We start from the raw sequence: 19355 nt of genomic DNA, 5'->3' as shown, positions 1-19355 counted from the left end.
TGACTTTGCTTAAACTGTTGTGTGTATTTAGGATCAAAGCTTTTTTGGATGGGGATAATGGTATACATTGTGGACTTATTTTAAAAGAAATTTCATTCTTCGTTCCTTTTTATGTTTGGTTTGGTTTTTTTTTTTAAGGCATTATCTGTTCAGTGATAAATTGTTACTCAAAGTTTAGGTGGTAACCCAGTAGTTGAGATAATTTGGTATCTCATTAGAATTTTGTAGACTAAGCGTGTTCCGGTAAAAACTTAAGATTTAATTATTTTTTAGCTTGAAAAATAAATCTTGCATGTATTCTTATTAACATTTAAAAAATATTGTTTCAGCTGCGTTGGGGTAGAGGAGCACCATGCTGTTGACATTGATCTGTACCATTGTCCCAACTGTGCAATTCTCCATGGACCTTCTCTAAGTAAGTATGGGTTATTCAGATCTTATTTTACACTTTCATTCTGTCTTCCCTCCATATACAGTTGAAAAAGACGTTCAGAAAAACATTGAAGATCAGTTTGATTATCTAGAAGGTACTGGTTCTTCATGACTAACTCTGAGCTGATTAAAAAGCCCCACAAAACAAAACAAACCGTCCTGAAAGGTTCCTTGATCTGCAGATAGAATAAAATATAAACCACTAATACAGATCAGAGAAATCAAAGTGCATAGGGCTAGAATAAAACAATCTGGACTTGACAGAGAGTGGGAGAATGGAAATAGGGAATCATCATTTAAAACAAGCAAACAACAAATCCAAATGGCTTAAGGTTCCTATTATTTTGATCATAAAACCCCTAATACCTAGGAAGGCAACATTGAAAAAACGTAGGAGTTAGCAGTCTTACCTTTCTTGATGATTGCAGGGTATATGCCACAGCAGCCTGTGGAATCTGGGATGAACTTCTTGTGGTTTGGTGGTTTTTTCCTAGTTACATCCTTGAGAGTTACCCAGCTCCAAATTTCAGGTTTTTGATTTATAAACAAGTTTCCACAAAGTTTGTAATGGAGTTTTATGAGTTGCCAGAAGAGACTGTGAAACGGAACAGCAAGAGACACCACTTCTTTACGTCTCCTTTCGGTAGATAAATTTGCTGTAGCGATCTCCAGTGGAAAGATGGAACAGTTCTTGTCTTTCTGGTGACTGCTGAAAGGATACAGCTTTATCCAACTTCCTTGATAACTTTTTTTTTTGCCCATGACTTCTGTTCTCAAAGGAAACTAAAAATGAATTTTATCTTTCCAACAATAAATTAAGTTTCTTTGTTCAGACCTGAAAAATGTTTACATGCAGGCTGTGTCTTTAACCTCCAAGCACTGTGTCATGGTCATTTGTGTTTGTGGTTTTGGTTGGTTGTTGGGTTTTTTTTTTTAGCTTGAAGACCGGGTTGGTTGTTGGTTTTTTTTTTTTAGCTTGAAGACCACATTATGAGTCAGCAGTGACTTAAGATCCAGAATCTGTTCAAAGCTGAATTTATTTTGCCATTTAGAAATAAGTTTAAATCCACTGCACCTTCACTGGTAGCCTTGTGGAGCATGAATAAAGTGATAAAGCATCGCTTATTGATTTAATTAATATATGCTGCATGGTATGTATCTTACATAGTATGTGAGTTCAGGGTTAGCTACTTCTAGGTTAGGGGCTAAAAGGTAAGAGAAATGGTCTTTTACATCTTTGTAGTGTTTTTTTTTCTCATTGTCATTTTCAGTTAAAAATCTGCCTGTCTCTCCTGTAAATCAGAATACAAGTAACAGCCATTTCTTTCCCCACCTTTCCCCCTGGTTTTTCTGTGGACTAATAGGAGGAGTAGAAGAGGGATCACATCAGACTTTCCCAATAATAAACTAGTGAATTTGAAACTTCATTTATTTTCCTGATTTGGGAGAAGTGGCATGTTTCACCATGGTGCCTGTGGATAACCTTTCTTGTAATGCAGAGGCTGTTAGCTCTGATGCCAGCTTTGTCTCACCTGCAGCATTTTGATAGTGAGATAAGAGTGATTTTTCTCTTGGAAGTCTTTTCCAAAAGACAAGAATCTGTGGTAAAAATTATCCATATTACTTCAGACTGCCTCAAGTAAGTAGATCATCTGGATTTAGTAGAAGCTTCAGACATGTCACTTACCAACTCGAGCAGAGGTGATATGTTGAAATATGTCTTCACCTGGAATTTCATTAATTGTTCTCAGCTAAGCTGTCAGAATCAAGTCTGTGATAGTTTGTAGTTTGGGGTCCCCTTCAGTGTTCAGAGAGTCTGATAACATGTCATGACTTCAGGTGTTGCAGCAATGCTCCAGGGTGCTTCAGGCATATGAAATTATGGATGTAAGTAAATTTAAAAAGCATCTTTTTTACACCTTCATATTCTAAAATGTATTTGTCTAAAGAGTTGTGAAACAGACAAAAATTCTGCTGTTTGTTTTAAGAGGGCAGGTAGATCTGTGAATTCAGCAGGCACTTGTGTATATAATCCCATCCTATCAAATGACATAGTGCAAAAAATACAATTCCTGGTTCCTACAAATAACCAGGAAACAGACACTTTATACTACCAGATATATGGTTACTTTCAGTATCCTACCAAATTAATTACGTGAGTTTCAGTAATGTAAAGAAAGCTTACAGTATAGTAAGATGTAAAGATCAAATTAACCTTGTATTTCAAACAAAACGAAATCCCCCTCTTGATTTGGAAGAGCAACAGTTTTTGCAAGACTTTTAGTAAGCAGCTATGTGTCTACAATGCTAAATAATTAATCCTAAAGTTCTAAATAATGAAAAAATAAAAAAGGCAATTCTAAAAAATAGTAATACAGTATGGAGGTGGTGTTTTTTTGTTTTTTGTTTTTTTTTTTTTAGCTTATTTGGTTTAGAGTCATTATATTATGTTTTTTTCAAAATTTTCTCAGTAATCCTTAATTCTGAAGATGCTGTATTTGCACGAATGCTGAGAGTCAGGTCAGAGCTTTGAAGGGAGCACGAGGTACCGTAAACATTAGCAGGGTTGTGGTTGTCAGGGCGTTACTTTTTTAATCTGGTTTTGCCTTTTCACATTCTGTAAGTACCCTCCTACCTGCTGGTTTTGGGGTTTTTTTTTTTTGCATTAGTAGTAATGCCAGTGCTTGACCTCAGCTGACAATATGAGATGATGTACGAGGCCTTAGAAGTGGTATTCTGTGATTTACTGTATGCTCCTCAAAATTCTTCAGTCTTCCTATGCTAACATTTCTCATGCCTTTTTGGTCACTGAGAAACACCTAAAGGACCACTTAGAAGACTTGGGGCCTCATTGTGCAGATGTATACCTCTTGGTGGTCCCCGTTTGATGTGTAGCGTGTGACCTCTGAGGCAAACAGACTAGTAGTGTGAGGAAGTGAGCACCAGGGATTGCCTAAAGTAGCTACAGTTACTGGCCCACTGTTTAAAAATAGCGTTCTGCTTAATTTTCATGATAACTTCCAGCACACTCCTTTCCTGTTCTCAACCCCTGCAACTGCCTAGTGCACTTTTAGTGTGTATATTTTTAGTATTTTCACAGTGGGTTGTGCCTCAGCCTTCAGGAACAGCAAGGGTGAACACTACTTCCTTCCACTAGTTTGGAATGGTTGGGAGGGGGAGGTGTTACATGTGCATTTCAACATACGGTGTTTTTGTATGAGGATCCATTCAGTTAAATTGTTTTTCTTACAACTGTTACTGTAATGTCTCAGAGGGTTATAAAAGCTCTAGAATTAAGAGATACATAAATAGAAAAAGTTTTCATTACGATTTACTGTTCTTCAGTCTTCTCTTACTTATGGAGGGATGGTGTAGGCTGCCAAGTATTAAGTAAAACAAAAGAACGCATTTAATTTCTAGTGTTCAAGTGTTGGGAAGACAGATTTTTAAAAGTTGGTTGTGTGCTGTAAAATCTCTTAAGCAGCTGTATCGTCTTACAATTTTAATGAGTTGTTATAACAGCAGTGAATTTATGAGAAACTATTGCAAATTAGTATTAGCCACTAATTTCTTGTATTATTATTTATGACTGAGAAGATAGCTTTGAAAACTTAATAAACCCAGCTTCATTATTTATGAAGTTTGACTGTATTTGGCTAGTTGGCTCATTAAGCAGGCTCTTCAACACTGGTTTTCAGATTAGCAAATAGATATAAATGTCAGTTTATTCTCTTAAATGTCTTCTAAAGGGTACATTTTGTCACTTCTGTAGGAAACAGCTTATCAATAGGAATAATTACCTCTAATGTGTAATGACTATAAGATGTCAGTTGTTTCTGTATAACCAGCTGTTTTTTCTGGAGAAGCAGCATATTTTTTTTCTTTTTAGAAGCTACTTTTTCTTTTTTCCTTTTTCTTAAATCCTTAATTTACTGTTGCTGTTACTGTGTTTTCCATATTGCTAGCACTTTTTCTAGGTTTTGGGTGCATCATGACTTTATGGAAGAGCTTATCCTTAAGTTTACCAAAGTTCATGTTTGTATTAATAAACAGTTGTTTAGCTGGGTGTGGTGTTTGCATTGCAGGCTGTTTTGTATATGCCTGTAAAACACCGTTTGTGTTGACAAGTAACAGTAGCTTTTCCCTCTTCCGGGTTTCCTCAGTAGACGTAACTAAATTTCTGCTTAATATTAGTTAAATTATAGAGCTGGCCTCAGTAAATCTTGGGACAGTCTTCCAGTAGCAACTGAATAATGCTGCAGAGCAGCGTTTGGCTTTTTCAGGAAAACCAGAAACACAACCTAAAACTTACTGTTCCCTTAGTAGCTTTCTTAGTGTGGTAAATAGAAAGGTAGCAAGTTCAGCACTGGTGGGGTTTCTTTCCCAGACGATGAGGTGGTGGTCCGTTTTTGCTGAGGCACCTGTTGGCGCTTCAGTAGGGCTGCTCAGCCTGTCAGATGTTTTGAGGACAAGAGATACAGGTTTATTTGTATAGGCAGAAAGCGCTCCAAAGTGCATTTTGCTAACAAACAGGTAATACAGCCTTTCAAAGCAGTAAGCTTGTGTTCGTTATAAATGAAGATACCAAATAAGTGGTTGATAAGGATGAATTCATGAAGTATCCCTTGTGAAATAATTACTCATGAAATAATGAAAATTTAAAGACAGGTACTAAGTTCACCATGATATCATAAGTCACTTTGTCCTCTGCTTCACTTAAGGCCAAAAAGCTCAAATGGAGAGGCTGCATATAGTTTACAATGTTTAAAGTACAGCCTCTCAATATATAAAGGGGGCTTACAGGACACAACGTGACTTTTTACCAAGGCCTGTAGTGTCAGGACAAGAGAGAATGGTTTTGAGCTTCAAGAGGGTGGGTTTAGACTGGAAGAAACTCATGGAGAGGGATATGAGGCACTGGAACAGGTTGTCCACAGAAGTTGTGGCTGTCCCCTCCCTGGAAGTCTTCCAAGGCCAGGTTGGTTTAAGCAACCTGGTCTCATGGAAGATGTCCTCCCTCATCCATGGCAGGAGGGATTGAACAAGGCGATTTTTAAAGGTGCCTTCCAACCCAAACTATTCTGTGACTCCATGAAAATAGCAGGGTTTTTTTCCTCATTTGTGTATCTGTTATTTGTCAGGGTGAGACCAACACAACAGTTTATATGAGAATGTTTCTGTTTTCGTTTTCCTCGTCCCTTTAAGTATAGGTAATGGTTAAAAATGGAGCAATTTAGTTGCTATTGAACTATTAAGTTTCAGATTCCCAGAATTGTAATAGAATGTTAATTTATCCTTTGCTCTTTCAACGAGCTTGGAAGTTGATTGCTTTGGGGTGTAGTGCTTGCGTTTATATGTATTGTGCTGGCATAGTAAAGATCACACCTGCCCTAAACAGTTTGTGCCCCAAACTGTTATGGAGACATAAGCAGTAGATAAAAGAAAAATGGTTTGGTTTTGAAGAGCATGAATAGTAGTAATATTATCAGAGTGGATATGGGTATGCTCATACAGCGAGTTAGCACAATAGGATTAAGTCCTGTTAATTCTGTGTTCATACAGAAAATGAAGTCTGTTGATCTTGAAGAGGTACGTACAATTCTGTATATTAAACATAAAAAGCCCAAACATCGGGAAATGGAAGTTCTATTTCTAGTTTTGTTGCCGATTTTTTCAATTTGGGCAACTTTCAGGCTGCTGCTGTTGTTGTGCTGCACTGGGTAGGGAGTCTGTAATTGTTGTGTGTAACATGCACTCAGGTTCTCGCATGGAAGGAGCTGTAGGAGTTTGTAGAGGGTTACTGTCAGGTGGCCGGAAGGTCTCCTTAGTCACAGATGGGTAGTGTGACCCGCATAAACTATGGAACCTGTTAACTGTAGCAATGTAACTGAGGTGTGTGTGGCTCAGTGATGGGATGACTGCTAATCTGAGCCATTTGATTTAACTAATTCCAAGTTTAATCCTTCTGAAACTTGTAGTGAAGAAGAGGAGGAACTGGCACAGACATGACTACACGGAGTTGGATGATGGTTCCAAACCGGTGCAGGCTGGAACACGGACCTTCGTTAAACAGCTGCGGGCTCGCTCTTTCCCAAGGTACAGAAGCTTACCTACGTGTTGCAGTGAAAAAAATAGGGAAACTTTGTCAGCTGAGAGTGCATTGGAGGTGACTAATGATTCTCCACCTCAGAAAATGAAGGTCTAGGATGACCTCCTTTAGGACCGCCCCTGCTCCCTCCCTCTTTCAAACTGATGCATTTATGTTCTCCTGCAGTAGCTTCCCCTGTCCAGTTTTGCACTGGGGTGTGTTGTCCGTCAGGACTGCTACAGGGTGGTGTGGGGCTTCTGAGTTTTTGGTGTTTTGTTTGTTTTTGTGGGGGAGTGAGGGCAGTTGGTTGAGTGGTTGGGTTTTGTTTTTATCTTTTGTGCCTGAACGGTCAGAATATTGTCTGTCTATTCCTCTAGTCCAGGAATAGTCCTCAATTCCATTCCAAATAACAGAGAATGTTTCTGTGGCAGTATATATATGGTAGTCTGTGTTCTCACGTGCTTTAGCGGACAGTGGAGAAACATGGTTGTACTTTCATGCTGAGCTCTCTGTGGTTGGCTGTCTCACTGAAACATAATCATTTACAATTCTTTAAAGGAGGTGGTTGTTGTGGTTACCAAAATGTACTTTAATGCCATCTCTGGAAATTCCTTTTCCTCATCCTCTTAAAATACTGTGTTTAGTCATATATAAAGACAGTCGGTTTCCAGGTTATGCATGACAATAAACATTTCCTTTGCTGGTTTAGGTAATTGTCTTTTAGGTAAATGCTTAATATAATAGTACTGGGTCCACTTCTTTTGGATTCAAATGTAGCCATTCCCATCTGTCCTTCCCAAACTGTGACATCATGTTTTTTAGTACTGCTTGGAGGATGGTTTTCTGCTAATATTCCATTATTTTGGTCCACCAGTGCTGATGAAGTGATTTTGAAGATGCATGGAAGCCAGCTGACACAAAGATACTTGGAGAAACATGGGTTTGATGTTCCCATTATGGTTGCTAAGTTAGATGGTCTGGGGCTCAGACTTCCTCCACCAACTTTCTCCGTTTTAGATGTGGAACGCTATGTAGGTAAGAGTCGCTCTGGACTAGTTACAAACGATCCTGTCTGTAAATTAAAATAAATATTTGATGATTATAAGAGCTTCCAGGGTGCTGAGTATATATTCTAAATTGAATTACTTCTACCCAGACTAGCAGAGAATAAAATTAAAGCTACAGTTTTGGGTTTTTTCTGTCTTTCTGTCTGTCTTTTTGTGTGTGCGTGGTAGCTATGTGATAGTGTACAGCCTTACTTTTTCACTATCAAACATGTTAATATTGGTGCAAGCTGAACAAGGTTTTTTTTCCTGTTGTGTTTTGTAAAATAGTAAAACAGAATGACTTTTAAGATTGTTCTCTTTGTGAGAATTGAATGAATCACTCTTACGATCAATCATTGGTTAGAATATTGCAAAACTTCATGTTTTGGGCTCAGTAAATTGGCACTTCTGAATTAAATCAATCTTTCCACCTTGGCTTCCTCTGGTTGGGAGAGCTAGAGCTTAGCAAGGACCATTTCTCTCTTAGAAGGTCTCATAACTATCTGTCATTGTTTCAGCCTTATGTAAGGGGGCAGTACAGAGAAATAGAGACTGATGCAATTGCAGCATGACATTTCCTGTAACATATACTACAGCTGAGAAGTCTATATATGGCCTTGTCTGTGTTCTTGTGATAACCTAATAGAATCATAGAATCTTTTAGGTTGGAAAAGACCTTTAAGATCATAAAGTCCAACCATTAACCTAGCACTGCCAAGTCTACCACTAAATCACGTCCCTAAGCACCACATCCATGCATCTTTTAAATACCCCCGGGGATGTTAACCCAAATAGTTTTCCTGGGCAGCCCCTTCCAGTGCCTGACAAACCTTTCGGTGAAGAAATTTTTCCTAATACCCAATCTAAACCTTCCCTGGCGCAACTTGAGACTGTTTCCTCTTGCCTTATCAAATGTGTGCTGAACATAGGCTTTCTTTGCATGAACATTTTACAGTGGGACCAGAATAGAGGAAATATGTAGTATATGGACTGTTGTTACCATTATGATGATTATAAACAGTAATGTGTTCTGCTTTGCAGTCTAATTATTATTTTGATACTTTTCTGAATCTTTTCTTTTGGAATACTGCTTCTTCAAGATTCAGGGAGAAACTTGGTCATTCTCATTCTCATACATGTATTTTGACCTGCCAGGTTTTCCAGTTTAGGGAAAATACTGAAATGTCACAGATTTACCTCTATTATTGACATTAAAAATAAGAAAACTGAATAAATAGTGTTCCGTCTGATATTTATCAAGATGATACTCAATTGCAATTTTAAAGTAATTATGTTGAATATGTACGTTTAGACATAATCCGGCATTCCATAATTAATTGTCAAATTTGACTGTTGTAAAACAACATGGACATAAAACAGTTGCTGTCATAATGTTGTTAGTCTTTTCCCTTGGCTAAAGGTTGCTTCTTGTTTGTCTAGTTCCACAGATGTGTCACTTCTAAAATACGCAGTTTGTAAACTAATCCTTGTTGTCTTCAGAAATGCAGCACACTCATGACAATTATTCAACGAAATTACTGTGTGCTTAAAAACCATGCATAATTATAAGGAGGGTGGGGGCGGGCTTGTCGAAGAATGTTTGTGAAGGAGTACCCCCAAAAGTTTTTAACATCAAAACCATACCAATTATGGCACGAGTTTAGTGCAGTTTACTAAGAATTCCAAGCTGTGAGCAGTAGGATTTATTATTTGTAAAGAGTTCTCCGTGGTCTTTGTGTTAAATATGGAAGTGCTGTGGTGATGATTACTAGTAAGGAGTGAGGAATAAATCTGCATTGATAACTTTCTCTACACTAGTCTTTACAATTGCAGCCACAAACTCATTCTTTTTTTAAAACCAGTTGCAGTCATTCTATACTGCTCTTTTTTTCTTTTCTTTTCTTTTTTTTTTTTTTGGTTAACTGCAGGATTTATTTTTAGAGTGTTTTCAGTTCTGTCCTTAGCTGATTATAGCAATTAAAGTTAGACCTAATAGAAAGTTGCTTTATACTGATCTGTCTCTGTTCCAAGTGAATACTGATAGTAATAGAGTTTTTGTGGAGAAATGTATTGATAAAGGCTGGAAAAAAGTAAAATTCCTCTTAAACACTTTAATTGGCTCTTTTTAGCTGCAATAGGTTTAAGAATGTCATCATATTTTTTCACAGGTGGCGACAAAGTCATAGATGTAATAGATGTAGCAAGGCAAGCAGACAGTAAAATGAAGCTCCATAATTATATTAAATATTTCACAAATCCTGATCGACCAAAAGTATTGAATGTGATCAGCCTGGAATTCTCGGACACAAAGTGAGTATCTACTTCAGTTCCTTTCACATAGGAAGTGGCTTTTCGCTGTTGAACAGTATGTGTAGGAATACAATGTCTGTAGTGGGAAAGATAGGAGGCTGCATATTTTATGTGGACAGCTACTCTGATGTAATGTGGGTATAAAACATTTGTATGAATTCATAAGTAATAACTTTGTAAGAAACAACTATTTAAAGCTGTCACTTAAAGTGTGCTTACTCTTGATTATATTTATGATTCTTTTCTGTTTGTTTTAAAAGGATGTCTGAATTAGTGGAAGTACCAGATATTGCTAGAAAGCTTTCATGGGTGGAAAATTATTGGCCAGATGACTCTGTCTTCCCTAAGCCTTTTGTTCAGAAGTATTGCTTGATGGGTGTCCAGGACAGCTATACCGACTTTCATATCGATTTTGGAGGAACATCAGTTTGGTACCATGTCCTCTGGGTATGAAGGCTTCTTATTTATGGCTCTATGCAACCGAATTTATTCAGTGTTATGGCATTATCACCAGTTCATAATTACCATCTGCATGAAATTTTGTGCTTAAAAAGCTAGGGGAGGAGCTTGAAAGTGAACTGGTTTTTGGTGTGGTATTTTTATGCTTTTGTTTTAGTATCCTGTTGCTGACTTCTAGACTGTAATTGGTTGACTGATCATTTTAGTAGACTGGTAGGTAGGTGGTATGGTGATGTTTTAGTATGAAAAAATGATTTAAATGAAAATGATTGGCATACTTGAGCTTTTATTCTTCTCACAAACTTTGGCCTTGTATAAACCATGGAAGATGCAATGTGGTTTCATCTTCTGTTTTCTCATTTGGCATGTGTGCACATAGCCATAAATTGTTTATAAAAGCTGGAAATTTTTATAGTCCAGTGGAAAGTTGTGGTTGGTTTGTTTGCTTCTTTTGTTTGTCTCACAAGACACCAACTGGTTAGTGTACTGTTGACTAAGCTTTTGGTGGGTTACCGTTGTGAAACGCTGGAGCTAGGAAGCCCCAGTGTTCCCTAGTGGAAGTAAGGGATATTTGCCATTTAGATCAATCTGTCACTTTATTAGGAATGACTCAGAGGTTGTAGTATGCCTCCAGGAGGACATATTAATTTATTTAATCTTTTTTTTCAATAGGGTGAAAAGATATTCTATTTGATCAAGCCCACTGATGAAAATTTGGCTCTGTATGAGTCTTGGAGTTCATCTGTCACCCAGAGTGAAGTATATTTTGGGGACAAGGTTGACAAATGTTACAAATGTGTTGTGAAGCAAGGACACACTTTATTTGTTCCAACAGGTAAGATTCTACCCTTATTACTAGGACTTAGCATATTTAATCACCAAGAATTATGGGTATCCTGAAGTGAGTGTCTTTATCAGTGTTTGATTTCTCCTGCAATTTTAGATGAGAGAATAATAAAAAAATTAGAAATTTAGATTTTCAAAACAAGCAATTAGCTTTTTAGATTGCCTGACAGTAATAACAATTATCAGGGAAAGAAAAGGTGTTTGCTATCCAGTTATAAAGCAACAAATTTAAAGCTTAATTTGGGTATCAGGGAAATAGTTCCAATTTGTAGAAAACACATAGCACGTTGTTCACCATTTGATAGATATCTGGACTGAATTCTTATCTTAATTTCATAATAGATGTTTGTTTTTATAGCTTTTAAATATTCTAAGACAAACTAGGCCTTTTTTATTTTAAAAAATCACATGAACTTCTAACGCTGTAGGCTAGAGGATTCAAAATAAATGTTGGGTGGGTTGTAGGGTTTTTTGTTTGTTTGTCAGAAGGAAATATAAACAGTGGAGCCTCTCTGAATCAGAATGAAAGTTTCTGTAAATAAAACTGAAGTATACATAGTTGAATTCATGTTTCAATTACTTTTATTAAAAATAAAAGTATATTTGTTTATATGGTTTATGAAACTGTAGAGTTCATTAATTCATTTCACCACATTACTTTAAAAATGATATTGGCATGGCCTTTTGTGATTTTATTTAATAACAATTCTTGTGGCCATCACCTAATAGCACCTGATAAATTACAGGACATTTTTAAAAAAATAGAAACTCAAGACAATTAAATTTCTTTAAATTTGTATATCTGTTAAAAAGAAAATCACAGAAAAATCACTCAAACCGAACACGCTACCACTACCTCTCTCCCCCAGACACCATCAACTTCGTCTTTAGTATTAACATCAAACCACATTTTGCCAATAGAGTGAGTGCCAGTTAATTTCTTTAATTTTCACTTCCAGCCCATCCATGTAAATACTTTTTATGATTTTGTTAGTAAAGATTTTTACTGGGATATGTTCCCTTTTTTTGGGGTAGGAAGCTTTAAATATAAATAAAAGGAAAATCACAGAATCACAGAATGGTTTGGGTTGGAAGGGACCTTACAGACCATCTAGTTCCAACCCCCCTGCCGTGGGCAGGGACACCCTCCACTAGACCAGGTTGCTCCAAGCCTCATCCAGCCTGGCCTTGAACACTTCCAGGGATGGGGCATCCACAGCTTCTCTGGGCAACCTGTTCCAGTGCCTCACCACCCTCTCTGGGAAGAACTTCTTCCTGATATCCAATCTAAATCTCCCCACTTTCAATTTAAGCTTGTTACCCCTTGTCCTGTCACTACAGGCCCTTGTAAAAAGTCCCCCCCAGCTTCCTTGTAGCCCCTTCAGGTACTGGAAGGTGCAATAAGGTCTCCTCGGAGCCTTCTCCATGCTGAATGTATGTGTGGAATAAGCCTTGAAGATTATATTCGGTACCTTGTTCTGTCGTGGACTTCCTAGACAGACTACTACATTTTTTCGTAGCTCAGCTCTCTACCTGTGAGGCTTAGTGCTTACTGATCTAGTTTTCATGGCTTGTGCAGAATGAATACTATGTGCTAAGGAGTGCTATATATGCAGTTAATATTCCTGAATACCCAGAGCTTTTTAAACATATGTTTTTGGCAAGAGATGACAATTTTCCGTTTAGCCAAGTGTAAGTTCATACATCTATGGACGAAGAATGCTGAATTACAGAGTGAACTTCATTGTGTCCCACCCACACATCTTTGAAAATAGTTACTGTTTCCCAAGTAATCGGCTGAATCTGATGTAGCCAAATAGAAAATATGTAATGGCTATATAATGTACCATGAAGTATGGTACTTTTTATGGAAAAGTACCATAAAATGATAATTTCTAATGTATATGTGTGTTTGTGTGTGTGTATATGCATAAAATGATACTTCTAATGCAAAAACATACATATTCATATACATACTGTGGAGTATAGTGTAAGAATCGGTAAATTACACTAGCTTTCAAGACAGATGTTTAAAAATGGGGAAATTCTGTAAAAATGATTAAAGGTTTCTAAAAAAAACCCCCCCCCTTATCTCTACTGAAAACCACTTTTGCTGTTCCCGCTTACACTGATGCTAGTGGATGTCATAATTATTTTATAATCTCTGAAATATGTCCAGAGTTGACTTCTGATTTCAAATCAGTCTTACATGTAGATGGATATCACCTACTGGGAGGCTCTTGAGAGTTACTTAAATATTATTCAAGATACTGTGTGGTCTACACCAAATTTTCTTGCCTTGTTAGGTAGACCTTGATTAAAACTCCAGCATAAAAATAGCAAGTAGGAATGTAAAAAATGCAATCCTTTAGTTGTTACAGGTATGCCGTAAAAATCCTTAGTGTTGATGCAATAGTGACGTGGGTTTGTTGTCAATTTTGTCATTGTCTGGGGAGATGTGTGTTTGAAGGATTGAAATACAACTATTCCTTAGAGTCAGTTATTCATATACTGTATTATATATAATATCATATACTATATTAACAAATGCAGCTGGTAATACAAGGCAGTCTGCACTGCACTTCTCAAAGAACAGAATTAAAACTGAACAATATATAATATTAATTAAAGAAAACCCTTAGGTTGCATGTGCCACTGTATTCTGCAGTCTCTCATATACCATTCTGTAACTTCCTTCCTTCCCAGGCTACATAGTAGGCATGTTGCTTAGTTGGCGTAGTTGGTAGGTTTCAGATCTTTTTACATGTGCTACCACAACAGCTAGAACTGGTTGTTCTTGATTGGATGGGGGCATGGTTTTAATGGTAGTTTGAAATATGTAGCTGCTTGTGAATTTGATCTGATCTTGCCTCAAGTTAGGGAGCTTCCTGCATTTGGTACATCTTGCCTACACTCAGTCAAACCGTGAAGTAATTTGCAAATGTATGGCCAACTCACTCATCTTTTGTCCAAGGATCACCTGTATGCATGCAAAATCAGAAAAAAAATCTTGAAGAAACTCTCTTTATATTTTATTTACATTGAAGCTGCATGGTGTAAGTTTTAAAAGTAACTTTTTTCATCAGGAAGCTAATACAATATATAATTTTGTGTACTTGAAATTATTCAGTAGTAACCAGCTAGACTGATAGCATGATGTTGGCCGTGGTGAATAGTGGAGTTCACAAGGTCAATTATTTAAGTTATGTGACAAATTTATATAGTCAGAGTGCCTAGAATGGGTTTTAAACTGGTTATAATTTCACTGGAATCAGGATGACTGTGTTTAGAATAATTAATAGAACTACTTCTGAATTCCTATTTGACAAACTTCATTATTGCTAAATAATTTTTTAATGTTGTGCAAACAGCTCAAATACTGTAGGCAACATGCAAATATTGAAAAGAATAGGATTTCTATTTGGTTTTTAGGACTATGTTTTGTTCAATATCTTTTCATTCCTGACTTGCTGATATTTTGTTGAGTAAAGGGTAAACTTTTGGGAATTTTTACTTGGAATATCACTGGCTGTCTTGCATTCCCACCCCCACCCAGTGAAAAATGTCTTAACTCCTTCAGGAAAATACAGTTCCACTAGTTTTCTGAAACACTGTAATTTACAGGTTGTTAAAATTTAGATCACTTGTTTCTAGCACAGAATACAAATTTGTTTGCCTTTTTTTTGTTTCCTGTTACCGCATTTTTACTCCCACATGTATTTGAAAACAGAATAACCTATACATATGTAGTAAGTTTCAGAATCTGTCATTTCAGGCTGGATTCACGCTGTGCTCACATCTCAGGATTGTATGGCTTTTGGAGGAAACTTTTTGCACAACCTCAATATTGGCATGCAGCTCAGGTTAGTCTCAGCTGTTCCTATACCTGTTCCTCAGTAAGTAGGAAACTCTTTTAATAGATACTTTTCTTCACGCTCTTAAGCAGGATGAAATCGGTACAGGCTCTCAAACGACAATAGTGGTATTTTCAGTTAGAATGTATCGAGCATATACTCTTATTTCACTTTTGCAGAGTTTGTTTCCAAAGCAAAATTAAGGGTATGCAAAATAAGTGAATAAAAGAAAAAAAAAAAAAAAAACAACAAACCACCAACAAACTCTACTTTCGAGTTTAGTATAAGTGAGCAAAACAACACTGAGCAAGCCCAGGTGTGCGACACTGAGTTGAAGTGAGCGTCCTCAAGTCAGCATTGCTCTAAGGGCAGCTGTATTTAGTTTTTGTCCAAGATGTGGGGCTGTCTTCTAAACATATTGTTTTTATTTATTACAGTGGAATCCCGATAAAATTCCATCTGTTAAAAGATCACACACTGGGTTTGTATCCTAGTTTTATGAAGTCCAACTTTATTCTTAGAAGTGCCGCAGTCAAACTTGATAAGGTCAGAGCCTGGATGAGACCAGAGTTCAATCTTGTCTGTGGTCTTGTTGGGATTTAACTATGTGGTACTTGACTTCTTTTATTTATCATGGCCATGGTTATTTTATTTTATTTTGGACATTGTGTCAATTTGAATGATTACATAGTGGAATAATGAATTTGATAATTTAAAACATTCATGGCTTATAATATTTCTATTTATTCAGGTGTTATGAAATGGAGAAGAGGCTAAAAACCCCGGATCTTTTCAAATTTCCGTTCTTTGAAGCCATCTGTTGGTTTGTGGCCAAAAACTTACTGGAAACATTGAAAGGTAATCCTTGCTTTGTTTTAAGAAACACACGTTTATCTGCTTTCTTCTTTTTTTTTTTTCTTTTTTTCTTCCCTCTTTGTTAATAATGGAGAAAATTTTACTGCTGTTGGGTGAACAGAGGAAGCTTTTTAAGCTGGAAAATCAGACTTGAATTCCCTCTTTTTTAGTCACCTTTTTTTTTTTTTGTAAAAGTCGCATTTTTTTAAACCAGGTTTTAGTGAATGCTGCACTGTGACTGTTTCAGATCCAGCAGTTCTATTGGTTTTAGTAAACGATCTTTCTGAAAACTAATTTGGTAATTAAGGGTTTCTGGGGTAACTTGCACAGTGCAGTAATCTTGGTGCCCTTGGTGATGTATGTAACTAACGCTTTGCAGTATGCTGCTCGAACCTTTGAACTATTTTATTAGTTTTTCATCCAATGCTGATGATCTATCTGGTCAATGAAAATATTCAAGATCATCAAGACAGAGCATCTGAGATCCTGGCACAGTGCAATTATTCTACCAGCCAAATAGGATTAATTTGCCATTATCTGAAAAGGCCTTGTTAAGGAAAGGAACTTGCAGGATACTGCATAGGAAACTTATTTCAATGACAGCTTTTCACTCAGGCTTCTTCTGTATCAGTTAAGATCTCTGAGTGGACTTTGATAGCCTTTCTCTCCTCCTTTCAGCAAATGACTCTCTAATTGATCCCACTAACTTCTATCTGTGTGTTTCTTCTCGGTGGCTTCACAGCTGAATGAAGAGGCTTTCTTGCACTTCTACAATTTTCTTAGACCTTTACAGTCAAACTACCTGTTGTATTCTGCCCTTTCTTGTGAAGGGGTGTCTGTGAGGGCTTTTGTAGGAAAGATGCATCAGTTCTACGAGCTGTGTTAAATCTTTGATATGAGTGCTTATCAATAGACATCTCAACAGCCTTTTGACAGTTGCAGGTCCTTTCCAAACTTCCTCATCTAATCCTGTAATTCCTGTGTCTGTACCCATATAAAATTGAGCTTGTGAGAGTGCCTGTCTGACTTCACCTTTTCCACAAATATTTTGCCCTCTACCTGCTCTATGTAACATTAATAATGTCATATTTCAAATGATGTATTTCCAAGGAGAGGAATCAACCTTTAAAGGAGGCTGCTGAATTCAGCTTCTGATTTAAAAGACATAAGAATCTCATGTAACTTTTTAAATACTAAAACAGTCACGGTTATTGAAAATTATCTATCTTCCTTTTAGCAAATGAAGGCATTGAACAACCCTGGTTTCCTAAATGGGCATTTAAAGTTTCTGGATGAACCTAAAGCAACTCAGAAATCTTACCAAATAGAACAAACTTGTAGAAAACTTTTCTTTCCAAAAAAGATTACTGAAAGCTTGCTTTGGTTGGTCTCATAGCCACATAGTTAAAGTTTATGAAGCCATCAGGAGACATAGGATCTGGAAAAATGGTGGGGATTATATGTTTCTAAATCTTCTAGCTAACTGTGAGTCATGTCCCATGTCCGTTCCCCCTCTCTTCCCCTTTGTCTTTTTATCCCATCACTCCTTGAGTACGTAGACTAGGAGCCACTTGTGTTTAGGGAAGGGCTACGAACCTTATTCTCATGTTATTTTTAATCCATGGCTTAGCAGATAGTTTGTTGCAGAACAGTGCTATAAACCCATCATAGCTGAGGTTTCCATGGCTGGAGTGAAGATTATGTTGGCCTTTGGCATCAAGACTCATGTGAATTTAGTTGTTCAGCAGTCAGAATCCTTTGTTTTGTAAGTAAGGGATGATACCAGTCAGCTGGGAAAGGTAGTGGTGATGGTCAACTTTTACAGCGTAGAGTGCGTGGTTGTCAGCAGTACTTCATGTGAATTTCAGGTCAGTAAGCAAAATCAGCATAATGTGTGTTTCGGGTTCTTGTTTCTCCTGTAGCCTGTGGTGCTGTGTTGTATTCTCAGATTATCAGCTGAGTCAGCTAGTGGGCAGAAGGACTTCTGATGCAACTCAACGGCCTGCCACCCCTTCTCATACCCTGTAACAAGTAGGAGGGAAGAACGCCTGTTTAGTAACAGAGCTTCCCTTTTTTTGCCAGCAGACTAACACATTATCCATAAGAATAGTGTTTTATTAGTGTGTTCTTTTAAGGGAATAAAATGTGGCAAATTGAGTTCTAGTGTTGGTCCATTTGCTATTGACAAGTGGAAATGCTTGTCAGGAACATAGGGAGAGGTTGCGATCTACTTTTGACTTTATGGAAGATTTGTCTTTTCCCTTCTTTTTTTTTCTTCCCCCCCCACCTCCCTTGAAGGAAAAGAGAAAATCAAAAGGAATCATTTGGGAGCACTAGCTTTCTTCAGAAGAGCAGCTCCTGTAGCAGAGTGATTTCCACCCCCTGTCCCCTTTAATTTTGGAAGGAAAAATGATGTAAGCTGTGTGAGGGAGAACTGTGATATTTGGAAGGGTGACAGAAAATGTTTGTGTAGTGGATATCTGCTGGTGTGAACCACTTGCTGTATGTATAGGAATAAGCAATAGGAATTCAGATTTAGAGATACATCCCACATCCTTCTGCTCCCCCTGCCTAAAATATTTCTGAATGAAATGAAAGTGATTTCTTTCTTCAAATACGTTTTCTCTTGTTCTGGATTTTAGAACTGATCAACCTTTATGTTGTCCTTAATTCACCCAAGAATAAGTAACCAAAAAAAAAAAGGTGATGATGTAGAATCACTTTTGGGTTGGGTTGGGTTTTTAGTTACAGTGTGCACACAAATCCAGGGTGTCATGTTCCATTTGCTTGCACGACGTTTCGGTTTTGTCCTGTTGCAACTGCATTGGCTGAAGGGTAGGTACCTTCTACTGTTTTCACTGTTAGTGTGTTTCTAAATTGGTATCTGCATCCTTTTCAGAACTGAGGGAAGATGGTTTCCAGCCTCCAAGCTATTTAGTGCAAGGAGTGAAGGCTTTACTTACTGCTTTAAAATTATGGATGAAAAAAGAAGTAAGTATAAGCGATTTTGTTTGGTGAGCTTTGTTTTGGTTTAGAAGTAAGTGAAGGTCTGTGCCCTTTTAAATCTTAAGATTATTTTTGTCTGCTAATGAATACCGAAAGACTCTCTGGAGCCATAGGTACTGCTGTTCTGTGGAAGAATCATCGTGACAATTTTATATTCCGTGATGCTAATAAAGTCTTTTTAAACCAATTAATAAACTCCTGTATCTGATAGAAATAGAGTCATGCTTCACCTCAGGGTGGGGTAAGAATGCTAAGGGATAAACTGATAGGTGGGGCTTTTCTCTAACAAATCTGTTCATATAGCTGATTCATCCTAGTCTGAGGCAACGGAGGGATGGAATGCCCTGGTATTTGGCATTTTCCAGTTATGTTGATGCTTTGGAGAACATGTTTCAGCAGGTACACCTGTAGTGCTGAAGAGCCGGTTTAGAGTCAGAAGATGATGTTAACTTCAGTTGA

At 37.3% G+C, this 19355-nt stretch overlaps 1 protein-coding gene across 1 annotated transcript in view; it reads left to right on the top strand.

The window, feature by feature from the left end:
• Positions 1–329: 329 nt before the first annotated feature.
• The window catches only part of KDM7A (lysine (K)-specific demethylase 7A), a gene marked incomplete at its 5' end in the record, with an annotated part of 37108 nt that continues 18082 nt past the window's right edge, over positions 330–19355 (top strand). The window contains 9 exons of the mRNA XM_010161830.1: positions 330–415; positions 6411–6528; positions 7395–7555; positions 9735–9876; positions 10137–10323; positions 11008–11170; positions 14957–15044; positions 15787–15893; positions 18790–18881. Coding sequence (XP_010160132.1) covers positions 330–415; positions 6411–6528; positions 7395–7555; positions 9735–9876; positions 10137–10323; positions 11008–11170; positions 14957–15044; positions 15787–15893; positions 18790–18881 — 1144 coding nt within the window. The remainder of the gene's footprint in view (positions 416–6410; positions 6529–7394; positions 7556–9734; positions 9877–10136; positions 10324–11007; positions 11171–14956; positions 15045–15786; positions 15894–18789; positions 18882–19355) is intronic.

Source organism: Eurypyga helias, unplaced genomic scaffold (assembly GCF_000690775.1).
Source record: "Eurypyga helias isolate BGI_N326 unplaced genomic scaffold, ASM69077v1 scaffold182, whole genome shotgun sequence".
NCBI lineage: Eukaryota > Metazoa > Chordata > Aves > Eurypygiformes > Eurypygidae > Eurypyga > Eurypyga helias.
Note: the sequence above shows the minus strand (reverse complement) of the source record. Positions and strands in the feature narration are given on the sequence as shown.